Here is a 20,187-nt window from a genome sequence, read left to right on the forward strand (position 1 = left end):
AATTGAACACCAGATTGCGGATAATTGAAAGAAAAATACTATAGAAGAGCAACTGAAAGTCTGTTTCCTGAGTTCCCGCGTTTGTTTGACAGAAACTATTGCTTCATAACGCAACCATTATTACGCGAATAGGTAAAGACAGAACACCATGGCTCGCCAAACACAATGCTAACCGAGCATTTACTAGTTATTTTAGTCGCAAATTTCTTTCATGACGACTTTCTATGATCCTCACTCACGTTTCAGCTGAACAATAAATGATTGATTCAAGAAAGGTGGGAAGGCGAAGTAGTGAAATTCGAGCTCTTGATTAGCTAAAAACCCGCTACGACGCAAGATGGACTGTTGAATGGTATCACGCACGAAGCGTGGTTTACAAAGTATCCGGATTACACCACGATTGACGGAGCAAGGCGTTGTTGTAGGCTTCCTAGATATGTAGATTTAGTTCGCTCTCAACAGCTTAGTTAGACCTCCGCGGAAACGTGGGACACCAAGATTTGTCCAAGGGAAATTATCGTACAACACACGCTAAAAATTCACGCTAACGTCAAGATTAATTACAAATTATTGCGTCTAGACAGCCGATGAATGATGATATTTGAGCAGCTGCCCAACCGCAGACTATGTAATTAAGTTATTCAGTTTTCCATGATATTGCACAACAGCCGTAAGCAACGGTTAATTGAACGCCTGAAAGGATAATTGAACGTAAAATACTATAGAATAGAACTGAAAGTCTGTTTCCTGAGTTCCCGCGTTTGTTTGACAAAAACTATTGCTACGTAACGCAACCATTGTTACGCGAATAGATAAAGACAAAACACCATCGCTCGCCAAACACAATGCTAACCGAGCATTTACTAGTTATATATTTATATGCGTACGTCAGCACTTGTCATATGGATTTACGGCAAAACGGAAAGACGGATCAACAAAACGGCGATGCCGGATGAATGCAATTTTGACTCCGTAATATATGCGCTAAAATTGAAGCAGGGACCCCTTTCTAGGGGTCGACTCAATTGTAATTTCTTGGCGAGAAGAGTAAATAGACTCTCGATTTTGCTCCCTTACGCGACTAAAGAGCAAAGGAGACTGATACGTGACAAACGGGATGGAAAGGAAAAACTAAAAGAAGAGAAAAGTCTGTTTTTTGAGTTTCCGCGCGTTACTTTGACAGAAATTATTGTGACGCAACCATTATCACGTGACTACGCGACCATTGTTACGCGACTATCTTAGTAAATGAGTGAGACAATTGAAGCATGAACGAAAAATTGACGACAACTAGAGTATTTTGCGTTCAATTATTCGATTCAGGCAATCAGTTATCTGAATTGGGCGTTCAGTTGTCCGATTCGGGCATTCAATTATCCGACTCAGGTATTCAATTATCCGATGTTCTGTCTTAGAAGTACTAAATTTATAGAAATAATTGTTTCAGTTTGATACGTAAAGTCAAAACCGCGCACATTTCTTTCATGACGTCTTTCTATGATGCTCACTCACGTTTCAGCTGAATAATAAATGATTGATTCAAGAAAGGTGAGAAGGCGAAGTAGTGAAATTCGAGCTCTTGATTAGCTAGGAACCTGCCAATACGCATGATGGACTGTTGCATGGTATTACGCAGGACGCGCGGTTTACAAAGTATCCGGATTACACCACGATTGACGGAGCAAGGCGTTGTTGTAGGCTTCCTAGATATGTAGATTTAGTTCGCTCACAACAGTTTAGTTAGACCTCCGCGGAAACGTGGGACACCAAGATTAGTGCAAAGAAAAATATGGTACAACACAAGCTAAAACTTCACGCTAAAGTCAAGATTAATTACAAATTATTGCGTCTAGACAGCTGATGAATGATGATATTTGAGCAGCTGCCCAACCGCAGACTATGTAAGTTATTCAGTTTTCCATGATATTGCACAACAACCGTAAGGAACGGATAATTGAACGCCTAAATCGGATAATTGAACGCCAAATACTATAGAAGAACAACTGAAAGTCTGTTTCCTGAGTTCCCGCGTTTGTTTGACAGAAACTATTGCTACGTAACGCAACCATTGTTACACACATTATCACTCAATAGGTAAAGACTGAACACCATCGCTCGCCAAACACAATGCTAACCGAGCATTTACTAGTATATTTATATATTTATATATTTATATATTTATATATTTATATATTTATATATTTATATATTTATATATTTATATATTTATATATTTATATATTTATATATTTATATGCGTACGTCAGCACTTGTCATATGGATTTACGGCAAAACGGAAAGACGGATCAACAAAACGGCGATGCCAGATGAATGCAATTTTGACTCTGTAACATATGCGCTAAAATTGAAGTAAAGGACCCTTTTCGAGGGGTCGACTTAATAGTAATTTCTTGGCGAGAAGAGTCAAACGACTCTCGATTTTGCTCTCTTACGCGACTAAAGAGCAAAGGAGACTGATACGTGACAAACGGGATGGAAAAGAAAAGCTAGAAAGAAGAGAAAAGTCTGTTTTTTGAGTTTCCGCGCGTTACTTTGACAGAAATTATTGTGACGCAACCATTATCACGTGACTACGCGACCATTGTTACGCGTCTATCTTAGTAAACGAGTGAGACAATTGAAGCATGAACGAAAAATTGAAGACAGCTAGAGTATTTTGCGTTCAATTATCCGAATCCAGCGTTCAATCATCCGATTCAGGCAATCAATTATCCGAATTGGGCGTTCAGTTATCCGACTCAGGTATTCAATTATCCGATGTTCTGTCTTAGAAGTACCAAATATAGAAATAATTATTTCAGTCTGATATGTAAAGTCAAAACCGCGCACATTTCTTTCATGCCGTCTTTCTATGATCCTCACTCACGTATCAGCTGAACAATAAAAGATTGATTCAAGAAAGGTGAGAAGACGAAGTAGTGAAATTCGAGCTCTTGATTAGTTAAAAACCCGCTACGACGCATGATGGACTGTTGCATGGCATCACGCAAGATGCTCGATTGACAAAGTATGCGGATTACACCACGATTGACGGAGCAAGGCGTTGTTGTAGGCTTCCTGGATATGTAGATTTAGTTCGCTCACAACAGCTTAGTTAGATCTCCGTGGAAACGTGGGACACCAAGATTAGTGCAAATGAAATTATCGTACAACACACACTAAAAATTCACGTTAAAGTCAAGATTAATTACAAATTATTGCGTCTAGACAGCTGATGAATGATGATATTTGAGCAGCTGCCCAACCGCAGACTATGTAAGTTATTCAGTTTTCCATGATATTGCACAACAGCCGTAAGGAACGGATAATTGAACGCCCAATTTGGATAATGAACGCAAATACTATAGAAGAGCAACTGAAAGTCTGTTTCCTGAGTTTCCGCGATTGTTTGACAGAAACTATTGCTATGTAACGCAACCATTGTTAAACGAATTGTCACTCAATAGGTAAAGACAGAACACCATCGCTCGCCAAACACAATGCTAACCGAGCATTTACTAGTTGATTTTCACTTTGCGTAGCCGGTGCATGTGATGACGAGCACGTACGTATTTGGCTAGGTAGTATATAGGCTAGTCCAGTGAGAAGCTAGACGCAAGGCTGTGTGGCGACGTACTAGTGCTCTGCATGTCTCTTACAGCGAGGCGATATCATACAATGCACAGTCGCTGTCAGTCGCCATACAGCCTAGCGTCTAGCTTCTCCGTGGACTAGCCTACTTACCAGTCGAACACGTACGTGCTCGTCACCACCGCGGCATGGTGCAAATAACTCAGTTGGTTAGAGAGTCATCTTATGGAGTGTTCACATCCGGGACCTTGAAGGTTTACAAGTTCAAGCCACAGTGATGGCGAGCTATGGCATAATTTCCTTAAGCAAGAAACTAACACACAATTGCTTTCTTCGACTCAGGAGTATAAATGAGTACCAGCGGAAATGCTGGGGAAGAAGGCAGCCTGCTTAGGTAGCTACTGCAGGACTCCCTAGAAGACCAGCCTCAGGCTGAAGGAGCATTCCTGGGTAATATAACCTCTTCTTCTTCTTCTTCATCGCAAAGTGAAAATCAATGACTGGAAACGGCGCGCGCGCACGCCATTTCGACGGCATTTCGTGACAAGAACTCACCTTGCGTTGGCTGTTCAACGGTAAGGCCATGAAACGTCCTTCCGTGGCTTGCCTAGAGTTCTATAGCATCGATGATTACATTTTATAAACACCCAGCACCACCCAATTTGCACTAGAAGCGGTAATATTCTTTCCAATGAATGCAGTGGGCTTATCAGGCCCTAATTACATTGCAGTTAGCATTAATTTATTTCAAACAACAGACCGTTTTGACCAGGCAATCGCAAGAAGCGTCACTAGATGCGATTTAGTGTTTGTGTGTGTGTGTGTGTGTGTGTGTGTGTGTGTGTGTGTGTGTGTGTGTGTGTGTGTGTGTGTGTGTGTGTGTGTGTGTGTGTGTGTGTGTGTGTGTGTGTGTGTGTGTGTGTGTGTGTATCCCAAGGCAGAGCTGTCTGCTACTGGGCGCGTCCACTGCTGGCGGATAGTGGAACAGCCTTTAAATATAAAGGTTAGCTGCGATATAAGCAGGGTACTCCCTGACGAATAAGCAGTCGCGGACCAACAGCGGTAATGTTAGCAGAGCGTGAGTGAGTCTGGGGGTGGCGTCTTTGTCTCAATAAAAAGCTCACAAAGCTTTATAACGACATTATGACATGGCGAGTACTGGCCGCCAATTAAAAAACGTCAGTGCCAAATGCAACTCAGTGGTGTGACAATCTACAGCTATAGGAGCATTAAGCCAACATGCTACTGTCTTTGTTTTGTAAGTTCTGCAAAATGTGACGGTAAATTTTGGAAGTCTGGTGTGGCTGGCACTCACAGTTACAGCAAGGATCAAGCACTCCAGCAGGGTAATGTGGCATACTTTTCTGGCAGTTGCACAGCCCGAAACGTGCTTCTGGCAAGCCACTGCATCTTGTTCTGCTTTTCTACTTGTTGCTATTACTAGCCCCAGTGGATAGAAGGCATTTCAAGACGAGAGAGTGGATCTGGGCATGCACATCCCTTATTCACTTTAATCTATTCCACGTGCAGGTTTCTCTTTTGTGTCGCATTTTGTTTTTCTTGGAATTTTTCTTTTTCTGTTTCTTCCAAAGTCTCACGGCGATGGAGGAATGGTGACGGCGGCAGGCGTAGGATGGCGCTGGAAGTCGCTAGCCATGATTCTGCACGTGAGCGGTACCAGTAAGATGGTCGTTTGTGAATTAAGCGGGGGTGAAGTTCACACTCGGTCCTGCTGGTATGGCTGGGCAGCACTATTTAGTGATAGCACTGCCCACCTCACTCGAGGAAGGGTCTAGAAAAGGTGGCCTAAACAAAGCTCACCCTCTTTGTCCCTACCAGCTTACCGCGGTTGGTTGGGCATCCAATATTGCGGTCGAAATAAAGTGAAGCATAACCTCGCTGTTGCCTGTTGGAATGTTCGCTCGCTTCTGGACACGCAACAGCAAATGGAACGTAAAACAGCCATTCTGGCAAAGGAATTTCGTCGCTATGACATTGATATTGTTGCTTTAAGTGAAACCCATCTGTTGCATGAAGGAAAACTTGAGGAAGTCGGTACAGGTTACACATTCTTTTGGAAAGGACGTCCTTCAAATGCGACACGACAATCGGGTGTAGGTTTTACTGTCAAATCCTCCTTGGTGGGTAGTCTCGACAACCTACCAAGGAGAATAAATGATCGTCTAATGACACTTCGCCTACCTCTTTCTGGTGGTCAATTTCTAACCTTGGTCAGTTCATATGCTCCAACAATGAAAGCCTCCGAAGAAATCAAAGAGAAATTCTATGATAATTTGAGTAACATTATTGGTGCTGTGCCAAAGAAGGACAAACTGCTCGTCCTAGGTGATTTCAATGCTCGAGTTGGTAGCAATCATTGCACATGGAAAAATGTGCTTGGTAAACACGGCATTGGAAGAGAGAACAGTAATGGGTCACTTTTGTTGTCACTTTGTTCTACGTACCAGCTTGTAATCACCAACACACTGTTTCAACAGAAAACCAAGTACCAGACCACCTGGATGCATCCTAGATCAAAGCATTGGCACCAGATAGACTTTATTATTATTCGTCAGAGAGATATCAGTGATGTTCGTCACACTAGAGTCATGCGGGGAGCTTCTGCCTCAGTCTTTTCTGACCATAGATTGGTGCGTAGTAAGCTTTCACTTTCTGTCAAGAAAACTGTTTCTCACCAGTCTTGCCAGAGATTTAGAAAATTGAATGTCAGCCAGCTAAATGATCCCTCTACCAGTCTTCGGCTGAAAAACAAACTCATCACAAAGGTGCAAGAATTGTATATTCCATCTTATGATTCAGCCAGCAACCTGGATGCATTATGGTCAAGTTTACACTCAGTTGTTCACAACGGTTCTTATGAACTACTTGGCTAGCCTGTTAGGAAGCACCAGGATTGGTTTGATCAAAATGACACTGTCATCAGCCATCTCCTTGATGATATGCATCGCTTGCATCATGTCTGGTTATCAGATAAACGCAATCAAAGCACTGCTGATGCCTACCATCATGCAAGAAAAGCAGCAAGAGCTAGGCTCTCTGTGATGAAGAACAAATGGTGGTTACAGAAGGCAGAACAGCTTCAGTTAGCTGCTGACCAGCATGACTCTAGTGGCTTCTATCAAGGCCTAAAAGAGGTGTTTGGGCCAAGTGTAAAGACAATCGCACCTCTACAATCTGTTGACAACTCCAGGCTTCTCTATGGACGACGAGAAATTATTGACTCGTTTGGGTCAGCATTTTGCAAGCATCTTGAATCATCCAACATTTATTTCACAAGAAGCTCTTGACAGCATTGATGAACAGCCTGATCTAGTTGTAGCTTGTGAACCACCATCTAACAATGAGATAAATAAAGCTATCAGGAAAATGTCAAGGAATAGATCTCCTGGTGCTGATGGCCTACCTGCTGAAATTTTTCAACATGGAGGAGAACTGCTGTTGTTCAAACTAGGTGATTTCATTCGTCTATGCTGGGAACTCGAAGATGTACCCCAGAACTTTAAAGATGCCAGCATAATCCATCTACACAAGAAAAAAGGTAGTCAATCTGACTGCAACAATCACCGTGGGATCTCTTTGTTGTCTGTTGCTGGCAAAATTATGGCCAGAGTTCTTCTTGATCGTCTTGTCTCAAACTTTTCAGAGAGTATCCTTCCTGAAAGCCAATGTGGTTTTCGTTCTGGTCGTGGTACGTCCGACATGATCTTTTCAGCCAGGCAGCTTCAAGAAAAGTGTCGTGAACAGCACGTGGATCTATTTATGGTCTTTATTGACTTGGTCAAAGCGTTTGACTCGGTTGATAGAACTGGCTTATGGAAAGTCCTTTTGAGGCTTGGCTGCCCGGTTAAGATTGTGAATCTAATCAAAGCCTTTCATACTGGTATGATGGCTTGTGTTGTCGAGGATGGGTCAAAGTCAGAAATGTTTGCAGTAAACAACGGAGTGAAACAGGGCTGCGTTCTAGCACCTACTCTTTTTAGCATTTTGTTTTCCGTGGTTTTAAATGATGCCTTCAAGAACATCCGAGAGGGTGTTCGAGTTGAGTTTAGAACTACTGGAGATGTATTCAATCTCAGACGCTTACAAGCCAAAACAAAGGTTTCTAAGAGTCTACTGAGAGAACTCTTGTTTGCTGACGATTGCGCATTAGTTGGTCACACATATGAAGACATTCAATACATTGTCAACTGTTTAGACAGATCAACTAAACGTTTTGGCTTGAGTATCAGCTTGAAAAAGACAGAAGTGCTTTTTCAACCACGTCCAGGCTCAAACTATAACCCTCCTCCAGTTATGATTGGTGATCACCCATTGTCTTATGTCAGCAATTTCAAGTACTTGGGTAGTTTCCTTTCGAATAATGTAACTGTTGATGCAGATGTCTCTCATAGGATATCAAAGGCCAGTGCTGCTTTTGGTAAATTGTACAACAGACTCTGGCAAAGACATGAAATCAAACTGACCACGAAGGTTGCAGTTTACAAAGCAGTAGTCTTATCAGTTCTATTGTACGGATGCGAGTCATGGACCCTTCTTCGTCGTAACCTCAAAAGTTTGGAGAGTTTTCATCTGCGATGTCTTCGCCGCATATGTGGAATCCAGTGGACTGACTATATACCCAACACAGAAGTGTTATCTCGTTGTAACATCAGTGGCATTGAATCTTTTGTTATGAAATGCCAATTTCGTTGGGCTGGTCACATGTCTCGAATGCCTAAGGATAGAATTCCCAAACAACTCCTTCTTGGTCAACTGGAACAGGGCCATCGTCATCAAGGTGGTCCTAAATTACGTTATAAAGATTCTATCACGGCTAATATGAAATCTTGTGGGATTGACTTCCTGCATTTTGAGAAACTATCCAGTGATAGAACAAACTGGAGATCTCTCTGCCATTCATCACTCCAACAGTTTGAAGAAAATCGTATTAGACATCTTCAAGCTCAACGTCAGAAAAGGAAAGAACAAATTGTTCCTACCAACAAGTCATTTCTTTGCCAATCTTGTGGCAAAGAATGCCGTTCAAATACGGGTGTTAAATCCCACTAGAGACACAGAGCACACTAAAGAGAGTCATCACTGTTATCAGTGGACATGCCATCATTATATATGTATGTATATATATATATATATATATATATATATATATATATATACAGACTTGGACAAAATTATAGGGACACCCCGCTGTGGGTATGTAGTAACACAATAATTAGGTCACAATTTACCAACTATCAATATTGTTAAGAACTTAATAGTTACCGTGTTGATTGTTAGGTTTCTTGAGAATACTGTAGACCCTAAATTGCTTTCTTTACGTTTCGCATTGCGGAAAACGAGAGCTAAAAGTGTATGACGTCATGACTGCGTAAGCGTCGTAAGTTAGACTCTCTCTGATTTTGTTTAGTGGCATTTAAAAAAGCCGGTTTTAATAACGCGAAGGAAAATTGAAGCCCTTCACCAGTTCCTCAGTACCGAGTGTTCCCGCCTCTCGCCCTCCTGATTGCGTCCAAACGTCGCGGAACACTTTCTGCCAAGTTCCGGACACGCGCGGCTGGAATCTGCTGCCACGTCTCTTGTAAAGCATTCCAGAGCTCAGCTGCAGTTCTCGGTTCGCGACGGTTGGCAGCAGTTTTGAGTTCATGCCACAAGTTCTCGATTGGATTCGCATCAGGCGAGTTTGGCGGCCAGTCTAACAGTGTGACGTCATGCTGGCGTAGCCATTGTCTTGTTGACCAAGACGTGTGGATTGGCGCGTTGTCGTGCTGGAAGACAAAGTCGTCTTCTATCACTGCCGCTGCGTCTGTAAGCATGTACTACTTCAAAACCTGTTGGTACGCCGTGCTGTCCAAACGACCTTCTAGTTCACCAGAGACCCCACACCATGCCAACACATCGATTCCCACACCATCACACTAGCCGCGTGCTGGACCGTACGTTCACAACATTCCGGGAGAAATTCCTCACCTTTGCGACGCCAAACGTACAGAGCACCATCGTATCCTATGCTGACTTTTGACTCATCTGTAAAAAGAACAGGTTTCCAGTCATCCAAAGTCTATTGTGTGTGAGTGGTTGCCCATCCCAGTCGCAAACGCCGATGGCTTTCTGTTAGCAGTGGTTTTTTCTAGGCCTCCGAGCGTTGACTCCTGTCTCACTGAGACGACGACGGACTGTTCTACTTGACACCTGCTTGCCGGTTTCATCAGCCAGCTGATACGAGAGCAGTCGTGATGGTGCTCGTCGGTTCTGCAGTGCCATTCTCTTCAGTCGATGATCTTCCCGGATATTCGTTGCCTTCCCACGTCCAGGTCGTTTTTCATAATCGCTGCTGCCATGGAAAGCCGTTGCAGGCACTGATGAACCGAATTCCTGGAGCGGCGGACAAAGCTGCGATCTGACGCACAGAATGGCCAACTGAGTGAAGGACTTCAATTTTCCCTCGCGTTTTTGGACTCGACTGTTTGCCTCGAGGCATCGCTGCAACTCGTGAAATATCGCACGAAACAAGATTCTGCAACTGCGTGCAGCTGAACGTTCGGGCTAACTTATCGCCTAAGTTTGGCGGTCTCAAGGGCAGCGGTTTTAGTGCAGCTGACATTTTGGCGGTAGCAGTTTGAGATTTTGCTACGTAAAAGGTGGACCGGAAGTGGCATGTCAATGTTCTTTTGTTGCTATAACTTTTTAGTTTTTGTCTTAGCAGGATTTTTTGTAATTAATTAGTGTCGCATGATTTTTGAATACGTTGAAGTTTGTTTATTGATTAAAATGGCAAAACAATTCAAATTGTGATGACATGCGCGAAATCAATGCGCAAAAACAGATGATTCGCCTTTTTTCATAATGTTGATAAGAGGACCCACAAAATTGCTTTCACTCTCTACTACAGAGCATTCTTAGATTGTATGCCAAGAATGAGCATCCAAGAGCGATGAACTTGTACAAAGACAAGAAAAGTAGGAATGGTCGTCTTTTTTCATCAAAGCAAACTAGATGCGCAGTAGATAGTAAGTACAGCTGCAGTCTTGAACTCAAGCTATGTTACATAATAACAATGGCGCAATCCATGAAAAAAGAAATTCGAAAAACTTTTGGTTTTGCTAGAGAAAAATTCAGTGCCAAAGTTAAACTAGACACAAAAATGCCAGGTGTCCCTATAATTTTGTTCAAGTCTGTATATATATATATATATATATATATATATATATATATATATATACAGCGCCGATGTTTTCACATTTGCAATCAGGGCTTACCGGGTTTTCCTATGAAGTCTTGCCAGATGTCCCAAGTCTATGACTTGTGTACAATTAGCCAGCGAAGTGTGGTTTATGTGCGCTCGCTATAGCAAAAGAGGAAGCCAAAGCATACCTACGTGTACAAACTAGCTTCCGGACTTAATCGTTTGCAGGTGCAGTAAAATAACAGAGGTATTACCACCTAGACAAGTAGAATGAGTAGGGACTAGAGATCGGCGTGCACGCAAAACTAATAATCTAATATATAAAGCTCAAATTGTGTGTGTGTGTGTGTGTGTGTGTGTGTGTGTGTGTGTGTGTGTGTGTGTGTGTGTGTGTGTGTGTTCGCGTTTGGTGGCCACGTCTTTTGTCCGTTCGCAACCGAAATCGGCACGCACACTCGGCACGCACACTCGGCACGCACACTCGGCACGCACACTCGGCACGCACAGGAGAAGGTTTGCGTAAAATAATTAAAAAATTATGCACTGGGTCCCCTCTCGAGGGGTCGACCCCAGTGTAAAATTTCTTGATGACGCAAACGCTACACATTCCAGTTCATTCTAACACACGCCCACACCAGTCCTGTGTACACTGTATGCATCGCCGTCCTTCGCAAAGCTTCGAGCAATCGAATATCTATTGCCGACGAACCTACTCTTCTAGCGCTTTTGTTTCTCTCCAAATTCTGATTACATTTGCACCGAATCCAACCTACACGTTTTCTGCAGCAAGCGCTACACGGGGAGTGTGTCGATTTCAATTGAAACAAGCGCGAAGAGCAAGATTCGAATTCATTCAGCATACCCGGGACCTCGCAACAAAGATTGCACGTGACGTGTCCATAGACCTATCTTTACACTACAGTATCTTGCCGTACGAAGGACGGGCCATGTATACTAGTTAACACTAATCACGTGACCAAACGCTTCCACGTGACCAAACGCCTCCACGTTTTCTTCTCAACAGACATGATGTATACAATTTACCAATGTTTACTATTTGGAACTACGTGTATTTAGAATAACTGTAGTGAAAACTGGTTATAGTAACAGCTACAGTAAGTAGTATAGTAGTTCCCATCTTGAACGACCACCCTCGTGAGCGCCCACCTCTTGTTTACGACCAGTTTGGCTTGGCACCGACGAAATTTGTATTGCACGTAACTGTGATATGTATAGCTTTGATATCGGTATTTACTTACACGCGACCACAGTCAGTATTGAGAGGCTGAACTGTATTACCACCAAAACAGAACTGAATAGAACCAGAGACAACGCAGACTATAGTCTAACCGCAAAGATATGCTAAATCAACATTGTAACTAATTAACGCATAAAGCAAACATTACAGTAACCCTCTTCAGCGACCACCTCTCTAATTCTAACGCGACCAGCGACCACCAAAGTATGCTCAAAGTTGTCACATGTCTGCGCCTTGAGCGACCACTTAGCATTGCCTGTATCCATACATCCGGGTATGTGCAACAAAAGGAGTGTCGTCACAATCCACCACAGCCTCGTCCCCAGACTCTCTCGCGCTAGTCTTGTCCGGTGCCCGTATGAGATTCCAGGCGCGAGAGAGTCTGGTATTATCATCCCGCCTACTTCCTGTCATCTCTCCTACTAACTGCTCTAAGTGGACCACTAAGTGTCACCCCAACGTCACCAACTGTCACCCCAACGTCATCAACTGTCACCCCAACGTCATCAAGTGTCCCGTAACTTCAAAATCAAATTAGCGTTAGAACTAATCCAATAAACGTACACTCAGGATTCTATGACCATTGTTTGGTGTTTGTGGCATATCCAGTACTAGCAGACAACTGAAACATGTTGAAAAGGTAAGTCTATGGAGTGTTAGTGACGGGTGTCGTGTTTACGCCTGTAGTCAGATCGCGGCGGATGACCTTCTACGTAGTTCACATGCGGCCGCTAGCGTTTGCGCGCAGACTAGACTCTGTAGCAAAAAGTGCGCAATGACAAGAGAAGGGGTTGATCTTGACATGAAACTAACGTCTACCCTTCGAGAAGTCTTCAAGTATGGAAAATACACCTTTTCGCGAAAGAAAAGCCCTGGAAGCTTCAAGTTGACCCTCCAGACCGTAGTTTCATGTCAAGATGTTGCCTTGTCATTGCGCGCTTTTTGCTACAGAGTCTACTTTGTGCGCAAACGGTAACGGCCGCATGTGAACTACAAGGTCATCACTCCGCCAATTGTAGATCTCAGACTACAAGCCTATACATGACACCCGTCACCAACACTCCTTATAGGCTGTGTTTCCACTAGCTGCACCTTAAACTAGTTTAGCTTAAATGGGTTTAAGAACTAAACCAGTTCAAGAAAGCGACTGTTTCCACTAGTAACTTGCACATCCGGGATGTGCAAAACAAACAGTCTAGGAACGCTTTATTTTGAAGTAGTGGGCTGCTTTGTCGCCGAGTCAGAGCAACTGTTAATTTTCACTGATTCAGCATCTGCTAGTAGGAATTTGCATGACTATGACCAAGAACACCGTCTTGTCTCTCTCCGTAGCTACTGATTTCTTTCCCCTAGTTAACGACCCTTACATCTTTTAGGGCAATCCTATCCCAGCAAAATAGTCAATATCATCAAAACGACATTATGGGAAGCCATCTAAACAAGCGCACTACTGTCACGTGACAGTTAAACCTAAACCACTTTGCTAAACCTACTTTGAAGTGGGTTTAGGAAAGCGGATTAGGTTTAAAATAGAACTGGTTTAGAGCAGGTGGAAACAAGTGAATTCTTAAACCAGTTTAGCTTAAACCACTTGTTAGACCGATCTAGGCACTAGTGGAAACGCGCCCTATGAGACATATAGACATAGACTTAACCTTTTCAACATGCTTCAGTTGTCTGCAAGTCCTGGATATTCCACAACAACTAAGCAATGGTCATAGCATCCCGTGTGTACGTTTATTGGATTAGTTCTAACGCTAATTTGATTTTGAAGTTACGGGACACTTGATGACGTGGGGGTGACACTTAGTGGTCCACTTATAGCAGTTAGTAAGAAGGGATGGCAAGAAGTAGGTGGGATGATACCAGACTCTCTCGCGCCTGGAATTGCCATACGGGCACCGGACAAGACTAGCGCGAGAGAGTCTGGGGACGAGGCTGAGTTTTCTAACCCTGGTGTGAACACCGCCACAGGTGACGAAAGAAAACTTTCCCTGCTACTATAGTATAGATACATACATACATACATACATACATACACACACACACACACACACACACACACACACACACACACACACACACACACACACATATATATATATATATATGTATGTATAAATATATAAATATATATTCATATATGTATATATAAATATATATATACATATATATGTATAAATATATGTTTTTTGTTGTTTTTAAAACTATATTAAAAGAATACATGTCATAGCTAAACAAAGATAACTTATCTACTATCAATTTAGCATTGTACTGCCAAAGCTTACATGACAACTGTTCGTGTAAATTACATAAAGTTCTACTAAAAGTCAATCCGTTGAACAGAGATGTTTTCTTCGCAATGGATTTTAGAACTTCCAGGCTGTGCATTGACGACACTCCATAAGTTTCAACTATTAGAGGATAGAACATCCCCCCTGCAGCTGCAACGTTCTCATCATGTCGAAGATCTTTCTCACATTCCCCAGCTTCAGCAGCCACACCTGCTTTACTTGCAGTGTTGATAACGTGAGACAGACCGAATGAATTCCTGACCGACACATCAAAATAGGCAGGTTTGCCCTGAGAGAAATCAGGGTGATAAACATCACCCGGTCTATCAAAAGACAGAGTCGAGCATCCTTGTTTACGACGTGTGCCTGCATTTTCCTTCAAGAGACAGTGATAGATAACATCACATACAGCATCATGACGTTTAATTTTCAACGGTCCGCAACCAAGGACATGGTTGCCATGTTCATCAAGGACATGATTACATGTACATCTGTATGACACGGGATGACGTGGAAATACAGCTATTCCTAGACGTAATTGCAAGGCAACAACAAACTCCTGAGGGAACAAGGCTAGGCCGAGACTGCGGTTAGGAATTGCCCTCAACCAAGCCCCCGAGTGAGGAGTTGTCACTGCTTTCAGTCGTGCTTGATCACGTAGGCTGAGACAGCTTTCTTCAATATTACATTTCGCGTTGTTATCCAAGATCTGCTGGATATCATGTTGAGTAGAGACTGGTGTTATACAGTCACTGAAGCCCGGAAGAATACTTGCCAGACGTTGTTGGCATTGAGTTTCACCAGGGAGGATCAGGTCAACGCTTTTTCCAAGTTGGTATGATGGGTCGACTTCAAGGATCGATATTGGCATTGAATTGTGTAGTAGCTGAAATGACAGCTGACGTAATGAATTGCAGCTTCCAATAAATGCTGCAGAGGAAGCTCTGCTGGCCTCTCGAAGGCCTACACCACCAAGGCGAACGAGAAGGGTTGCCTGTAGCCATTTCTGGTCCGAAATAGATGAGGCAGTCAGCTTTTCAAAGCTTTGTCGTAAGCCAGCATCAAACCTGAGCAACTCATCAAAACTTTTGAGAGGTGGCACCGTTCTGATAATATGATTCATCTTGCATGAACCAAGGTAACTCCTGAGGAGATGTAGTTCTACCTGAAGGTCATCCAACACTGACAACTGAATCTGTTGCTGCAGAATTTTGTCAATCCGTTTGGATACGGAACTAACAAAATAGGTATCTGATCCGTAAACTGGAGAGCCAAGAAAATCAACACCGTTGGAGACCCGAACAGTGCGTTGAATCTCAGGATCAAATTCAGGGAAATCCTGGTCCCCAGAAGGCCAGAATATCTGGCATTTGTTCACATTCACATGTATGCCAAAGAATGGTCCCCTATACAGCAAGATATCCAGGAGATAAGCTATAGCATGACGAGAGCCCACGAAAGCACCATCGTCAAGGTACCATAACTGAACATTGATACCTTCGGAAGTCCCAATGTCATCTACAGTTCTAGAAGGGCTAGTGAGAAAAGCAACGGTCCAAGCGGGTTACCCTGCTGTACTCCAGCGGAGGACTTGATCCAGGCATCACCAAACTGGAGAAAACCTTCGCAATAGTAGCGTCACTGCGACCAACCATAGAGAGAAGGAAAGTCACAGTGCAAGCGTCGCAGGAAGAAAGAGCGATGGCATTCATTGAATGCGTTAGACATGTCAATTTTTAGACAGCAAAGATTAGGATCAGAACCATGAGTTGTAATATATGACGACAAGGCACGAACAGCTGCGTCCAGACCTCCAGGCACCCCGACACCAATCTGGCCATATGGTAGGAATATATCAGATAATTCTGATTTAACTGTTCAACAGCAAAGACGAGTAATAAGATGTCGTGAAACTTCACCGACTGCTATCGGGCGTATCCCACCTTGCTTCTTCACAAGTGCTGTCAAAGAAGCCCCAGACAGCCAAGGGGCTATTCTACGGTCAGCTCTTCCAAACAGGAAAAAGACTATCAGAACAGTTAGGTTGTTGAGGCATTCCTTAGATGATGGAAAGTACAGCCTTCGATTGCATCCAGCAGGTGTTGGCTATGTAGTTGAGAGGCTCCAGGGCTTGAAGCTCGAGGAAATGCCCTCAAAGCGGCAAGAACCGACTCCGAATTAACACTGAGTGGTGGAGGGATGTCATCAATGAAGCCTGGAAGGACGTGTTGAGGGTGGCGTTGCTGTAACTGACTGAGAACGTCAATGTCGTCTGGTGCAGCAGTGCCCAACGAGGAAATTAAGCGAGCGCATGGCATTCCCATATCCATCCTCTCTAGACAGAGCTAGGGAACGTTTTCGATTGCGGATACTCTGGGTGGTGGGGTTATTTCCATGTTTTTGAGACAGCGAACAACTAGCATCCAATCTGGCGTCTTTCCAGAGAAACAAAGATCTCCTGACTGCCATACTTCCAAACGTGACATCAAGATAGCTTTAATTACATGTCGTTTTTTCTTTCCTCCCTTTGGGGGCATCTCAAAACCGCCTTAGCTAACATGAACAAGCGGGCAAACCCCCAGATTCCATAATAGATAGCATTTCTGAACTCAACTGCAAGAACTTCAGCTAACTTTGGACGCACAGACTGGGGAATATGACCAATAGTCTTGACAGGCAAAGCAGAAATCTCTATCATGAGAGCATCAAACAAGAATGACTCATTACTGCATGGACTTGAGAGACTCACTGCTGACGTGATGACTTCTAGCACTGCGTCATCGAAGTTGGCTAGAATATCATTAGGCTCAACAGGTACATTAATCAATGCACGTGCTTTTTGTACCACGTGGTCAACTGCGTTGCTTGCCATGTGGTCACCTCCCACGAGAGACGCCATTTTGGATTTATATGTATGTATAAATAAATATATAAATCTATATATCTATTTATACTGTCGGTAAACCCCACCGCTCTACATCCGTGCACTGCTCAATCTAATCTATCATTTAATATTATAGCATTAAACTGCCAAAGACGAACAGATTCTTGTTCTAACAAATTACTAAACGCTTGACTAAATGAAAGGTTATTTTTGTCATCGTTTTAAAGGCAATTATTCTTAGGGTGCAGTAGCTAAACTAGCAAGTGTCCAAAAAACAAACGTTTCAACTATCAAAGGGTAGAAACATCCGTCTGCAGCTTTCACGTCCGTCTGGCGATGTGCATTCTTTTCTTCCTCTCCAGCAAATGCAGCAGCTCCAGCAAAATTTGAAGATTGTATAATGTACGAAGGTTGCATGGTATTCCAAATGGAAACATCAAAATAAGCAGGCTTGCCGTTTGTGAAATTGGGATGATAGACATGCATCCCCAGGACGATTGAAAGAAGTGCTACTGCAACGCTCCTCAAGGCGTGAACCAGCATCATCAACAAGTAACGTGTGATGTCTCGAAGAGCATTATGACGTCTAGATCGTAGAGAACCGTGAACACACCCAAGGAGATGATCTCCAAATAAATCAGTTGTATGTCCGCACATACAACGTATAGCCTTGAGAAAATCTGGAAAGACAGTAATTCCCAGCCAGAGTTTGACTGCAATCACAAATTCATGCGAAGCCATGCGAGGCCTAACTTTGGGTTTGGATTTCCCCGCAACCAGGCTGCGGCATGAATCGATGGTACGGTGTTTAGGCGAGCATTATCTCGAAGGCTGCGAGATTCCTTGAGACTAGCGAAAATGGAACACTCTATCCATGACTGTAGAGACTTCTGAGACATAGATGACAAGTCTGTAAGATCCTCCTTATAAAAATCAGCAAATATGTTTCTAAAACGACTGTGAGCTTCATCTTCTCCAGGTATGTATCCAGAAAGTGAGGCATCAGATGTTGTTGCGGTTGTAAAGTATGTCGTACCAAATTTCTCAACATAGTTGGAGTAACAAAAATGAAATTGTCGGGTAGAATTGCAACTGGAAATAAAAGCTGCTGGAAGATTTGTTTTTGCTAGTCTGAAACCAAGACCTCCCAGACGCATGGGTAAAATCACCTGTTGCCATGCATGATTAGGTAAAGGAGCATGTATCAATATTTTAGAGAATGACGAAGGCTTGCATCAAATGCAGTAAAACGAGACATGGTATGGTTATGATAGACAGTTCGAAGAATGTGATTGATCTTGCACAGACCAAGACACGATCGAAGAAGATGGAACTCAATTTGTGAATTGCTGCAGTCAGGTAAACGACTCTGCATTTGAAGAACACTGTTAACACGTTTGCTAATAAACTCATCAAAATAGTGATCAGACCCAATTATTGGAGAACCAAGGAGTTTTGCTCCACTTTCGATCAAACAGATTCGACGTATAGCAGTTGGAAATTCTGAGAACATTTGGTCACCTGTTGACCAAAATATTTCACATTTGTCTAAATTGAACTTAAGACCACATGAAGGTCCTTTCTCCAACATTGAGTTCAATAACTGGCAACCGCATGACAAGAGCCAACAAGAGCTCCGTCATTAAGGTACCATAGATTCAATTGCATACCTGAGAGAAGACCAATATCATCCAAGAGTTGCAGTATGACCAAAAAGCAGAAGCGGACCTAGTGGATCACCTTGTTGAACCCCTGCTGTAGACAATCCACTATGTGAACCAAATCTGAGTTTCCCTGCAGATGTATAACGTCATTGTACCACTAGATCAGGCATATTTCTTTTTGAAGACGGTTAAGAAATGAAGAGCGGTCACAATTATTAAATGCATTTACCATGTCAACTTTCACACAACAAAGATCTTCGTTATTACCATTTTCTTCAATAAAAGTTTGTAAAGTGTGTATAGCAGCTTCCATGCCCCTTTTATTCCCACTACAACTTGTCCATATGGTAAAAAAGATCGGGCAAACGTGATTTTGCAGCTGCACAACAGATACGACTTGCCAAACGCCGTAAGACTCTCCCCACCGCAATTGACCTGTAACCCCCATTCTTCTTGCACAAGGCAGTGAGGGTGCTTCGATAATCCATGGAGCAATAAGAGAATTCAAGCTTCCTGAAAGTGTCACACACATGAACTTTGTAAGTTGATGCAGGCAAGTCTGCGAGGCTGGAGCTACAGATCCGGCTACTGCATCCAACAAGTCTAAGTTGTGAACCTCCTGGGCTGGTACCTGTGGGAAAGCCTTCAAAGCATTGAGAACTGAGGGCGAATCACATACCAAACTTGGAGGCATGTCGTCAGAGACATGAGAGAGGTCACGTTCAGGATGACGATGTTTAAGTTCATCAAGCACATCTTTGTCATGATGAGGAGCACAACCTGTGGAAGTGAGAGCAGGTATAGCATCAGCATAACGAATTTCCTGTGCTAGATTGATAGAACGAGTGATGTTTCTTTTCTCTCTCTCTCTCTGTGTGTGTGTGTGTGTGTGTGTGTGTGTGTGTGTGTGTGTGTGTGTGTGTGTGTGTGTGTGTGTGTGTGTATAAATATATATATATATATATATAGACATGCACAACAGTCATCAAACATTTTTGCAATGGATCATCATGTCGAATGCCTCAGAGGCAAAATGTTCAACAGAACCGATCGTCGACTCTGTTGCAGTGGACTTCAAGTTGAACTTAAAAATTTTTTGGAGTTGATGTGATAAAGGATTCCTTCCAGATCCATCCCACAGCAATATGTGTTAGATGCTCACCTGTCTATTCGATGCTTCAATGAGAGTGCTGCCAGTGGCAAAGAATATTATTCTACAACAACAGCAGTTAGATGGCAAGGCCATCATGACAAACAATGCAATGTTCGTGAAAGTTACAAACAACAACAGA

The 20,187-nt window shown here is 43.0% G+C and overlaps 1 protein-coding gene across 1 annotated transcript; it reads left to right on the forward strand.

The window, feature by feature from the left end:
* Positions 1-5,537: 5,537 nt before the first annotated feature.
* On the forward strand, positions 5,538-8,033 carry LOC134189865 (uncharacterized). The gene is made up of 4 exons (XM_062658260.1): positions 5,538-6,018; positions 6,583-6,759; positions 6,803-7,794; positions 8,004-8,033. The coding sequence occupies exons 1-4, from the start codon at positions 5,538-5,540 to the stop codon at positions 8,031-8,033; spliced, it is 1,680 nt and encodes a 559-aa protein (XP_062514244.1).
* Positions 8,034-20,187: the final 12,154 nt, after the last annotated feature.

The sequence above is a fragment of the Corticium candelabrum genome, chromosome 14 (genome assembly GCF_963422355.1).
Source record: "Corticium candelabrum chromosome 14, ooCorCand1.1, whole genome shotgun sequence".
NCBI classification, from domain to species: Eukaryota; Metazoa; Porifera; class Homoscleromorpha; order Homosclerophorida; family Plakinidae; genus Corticium; species Corticium candelabrum.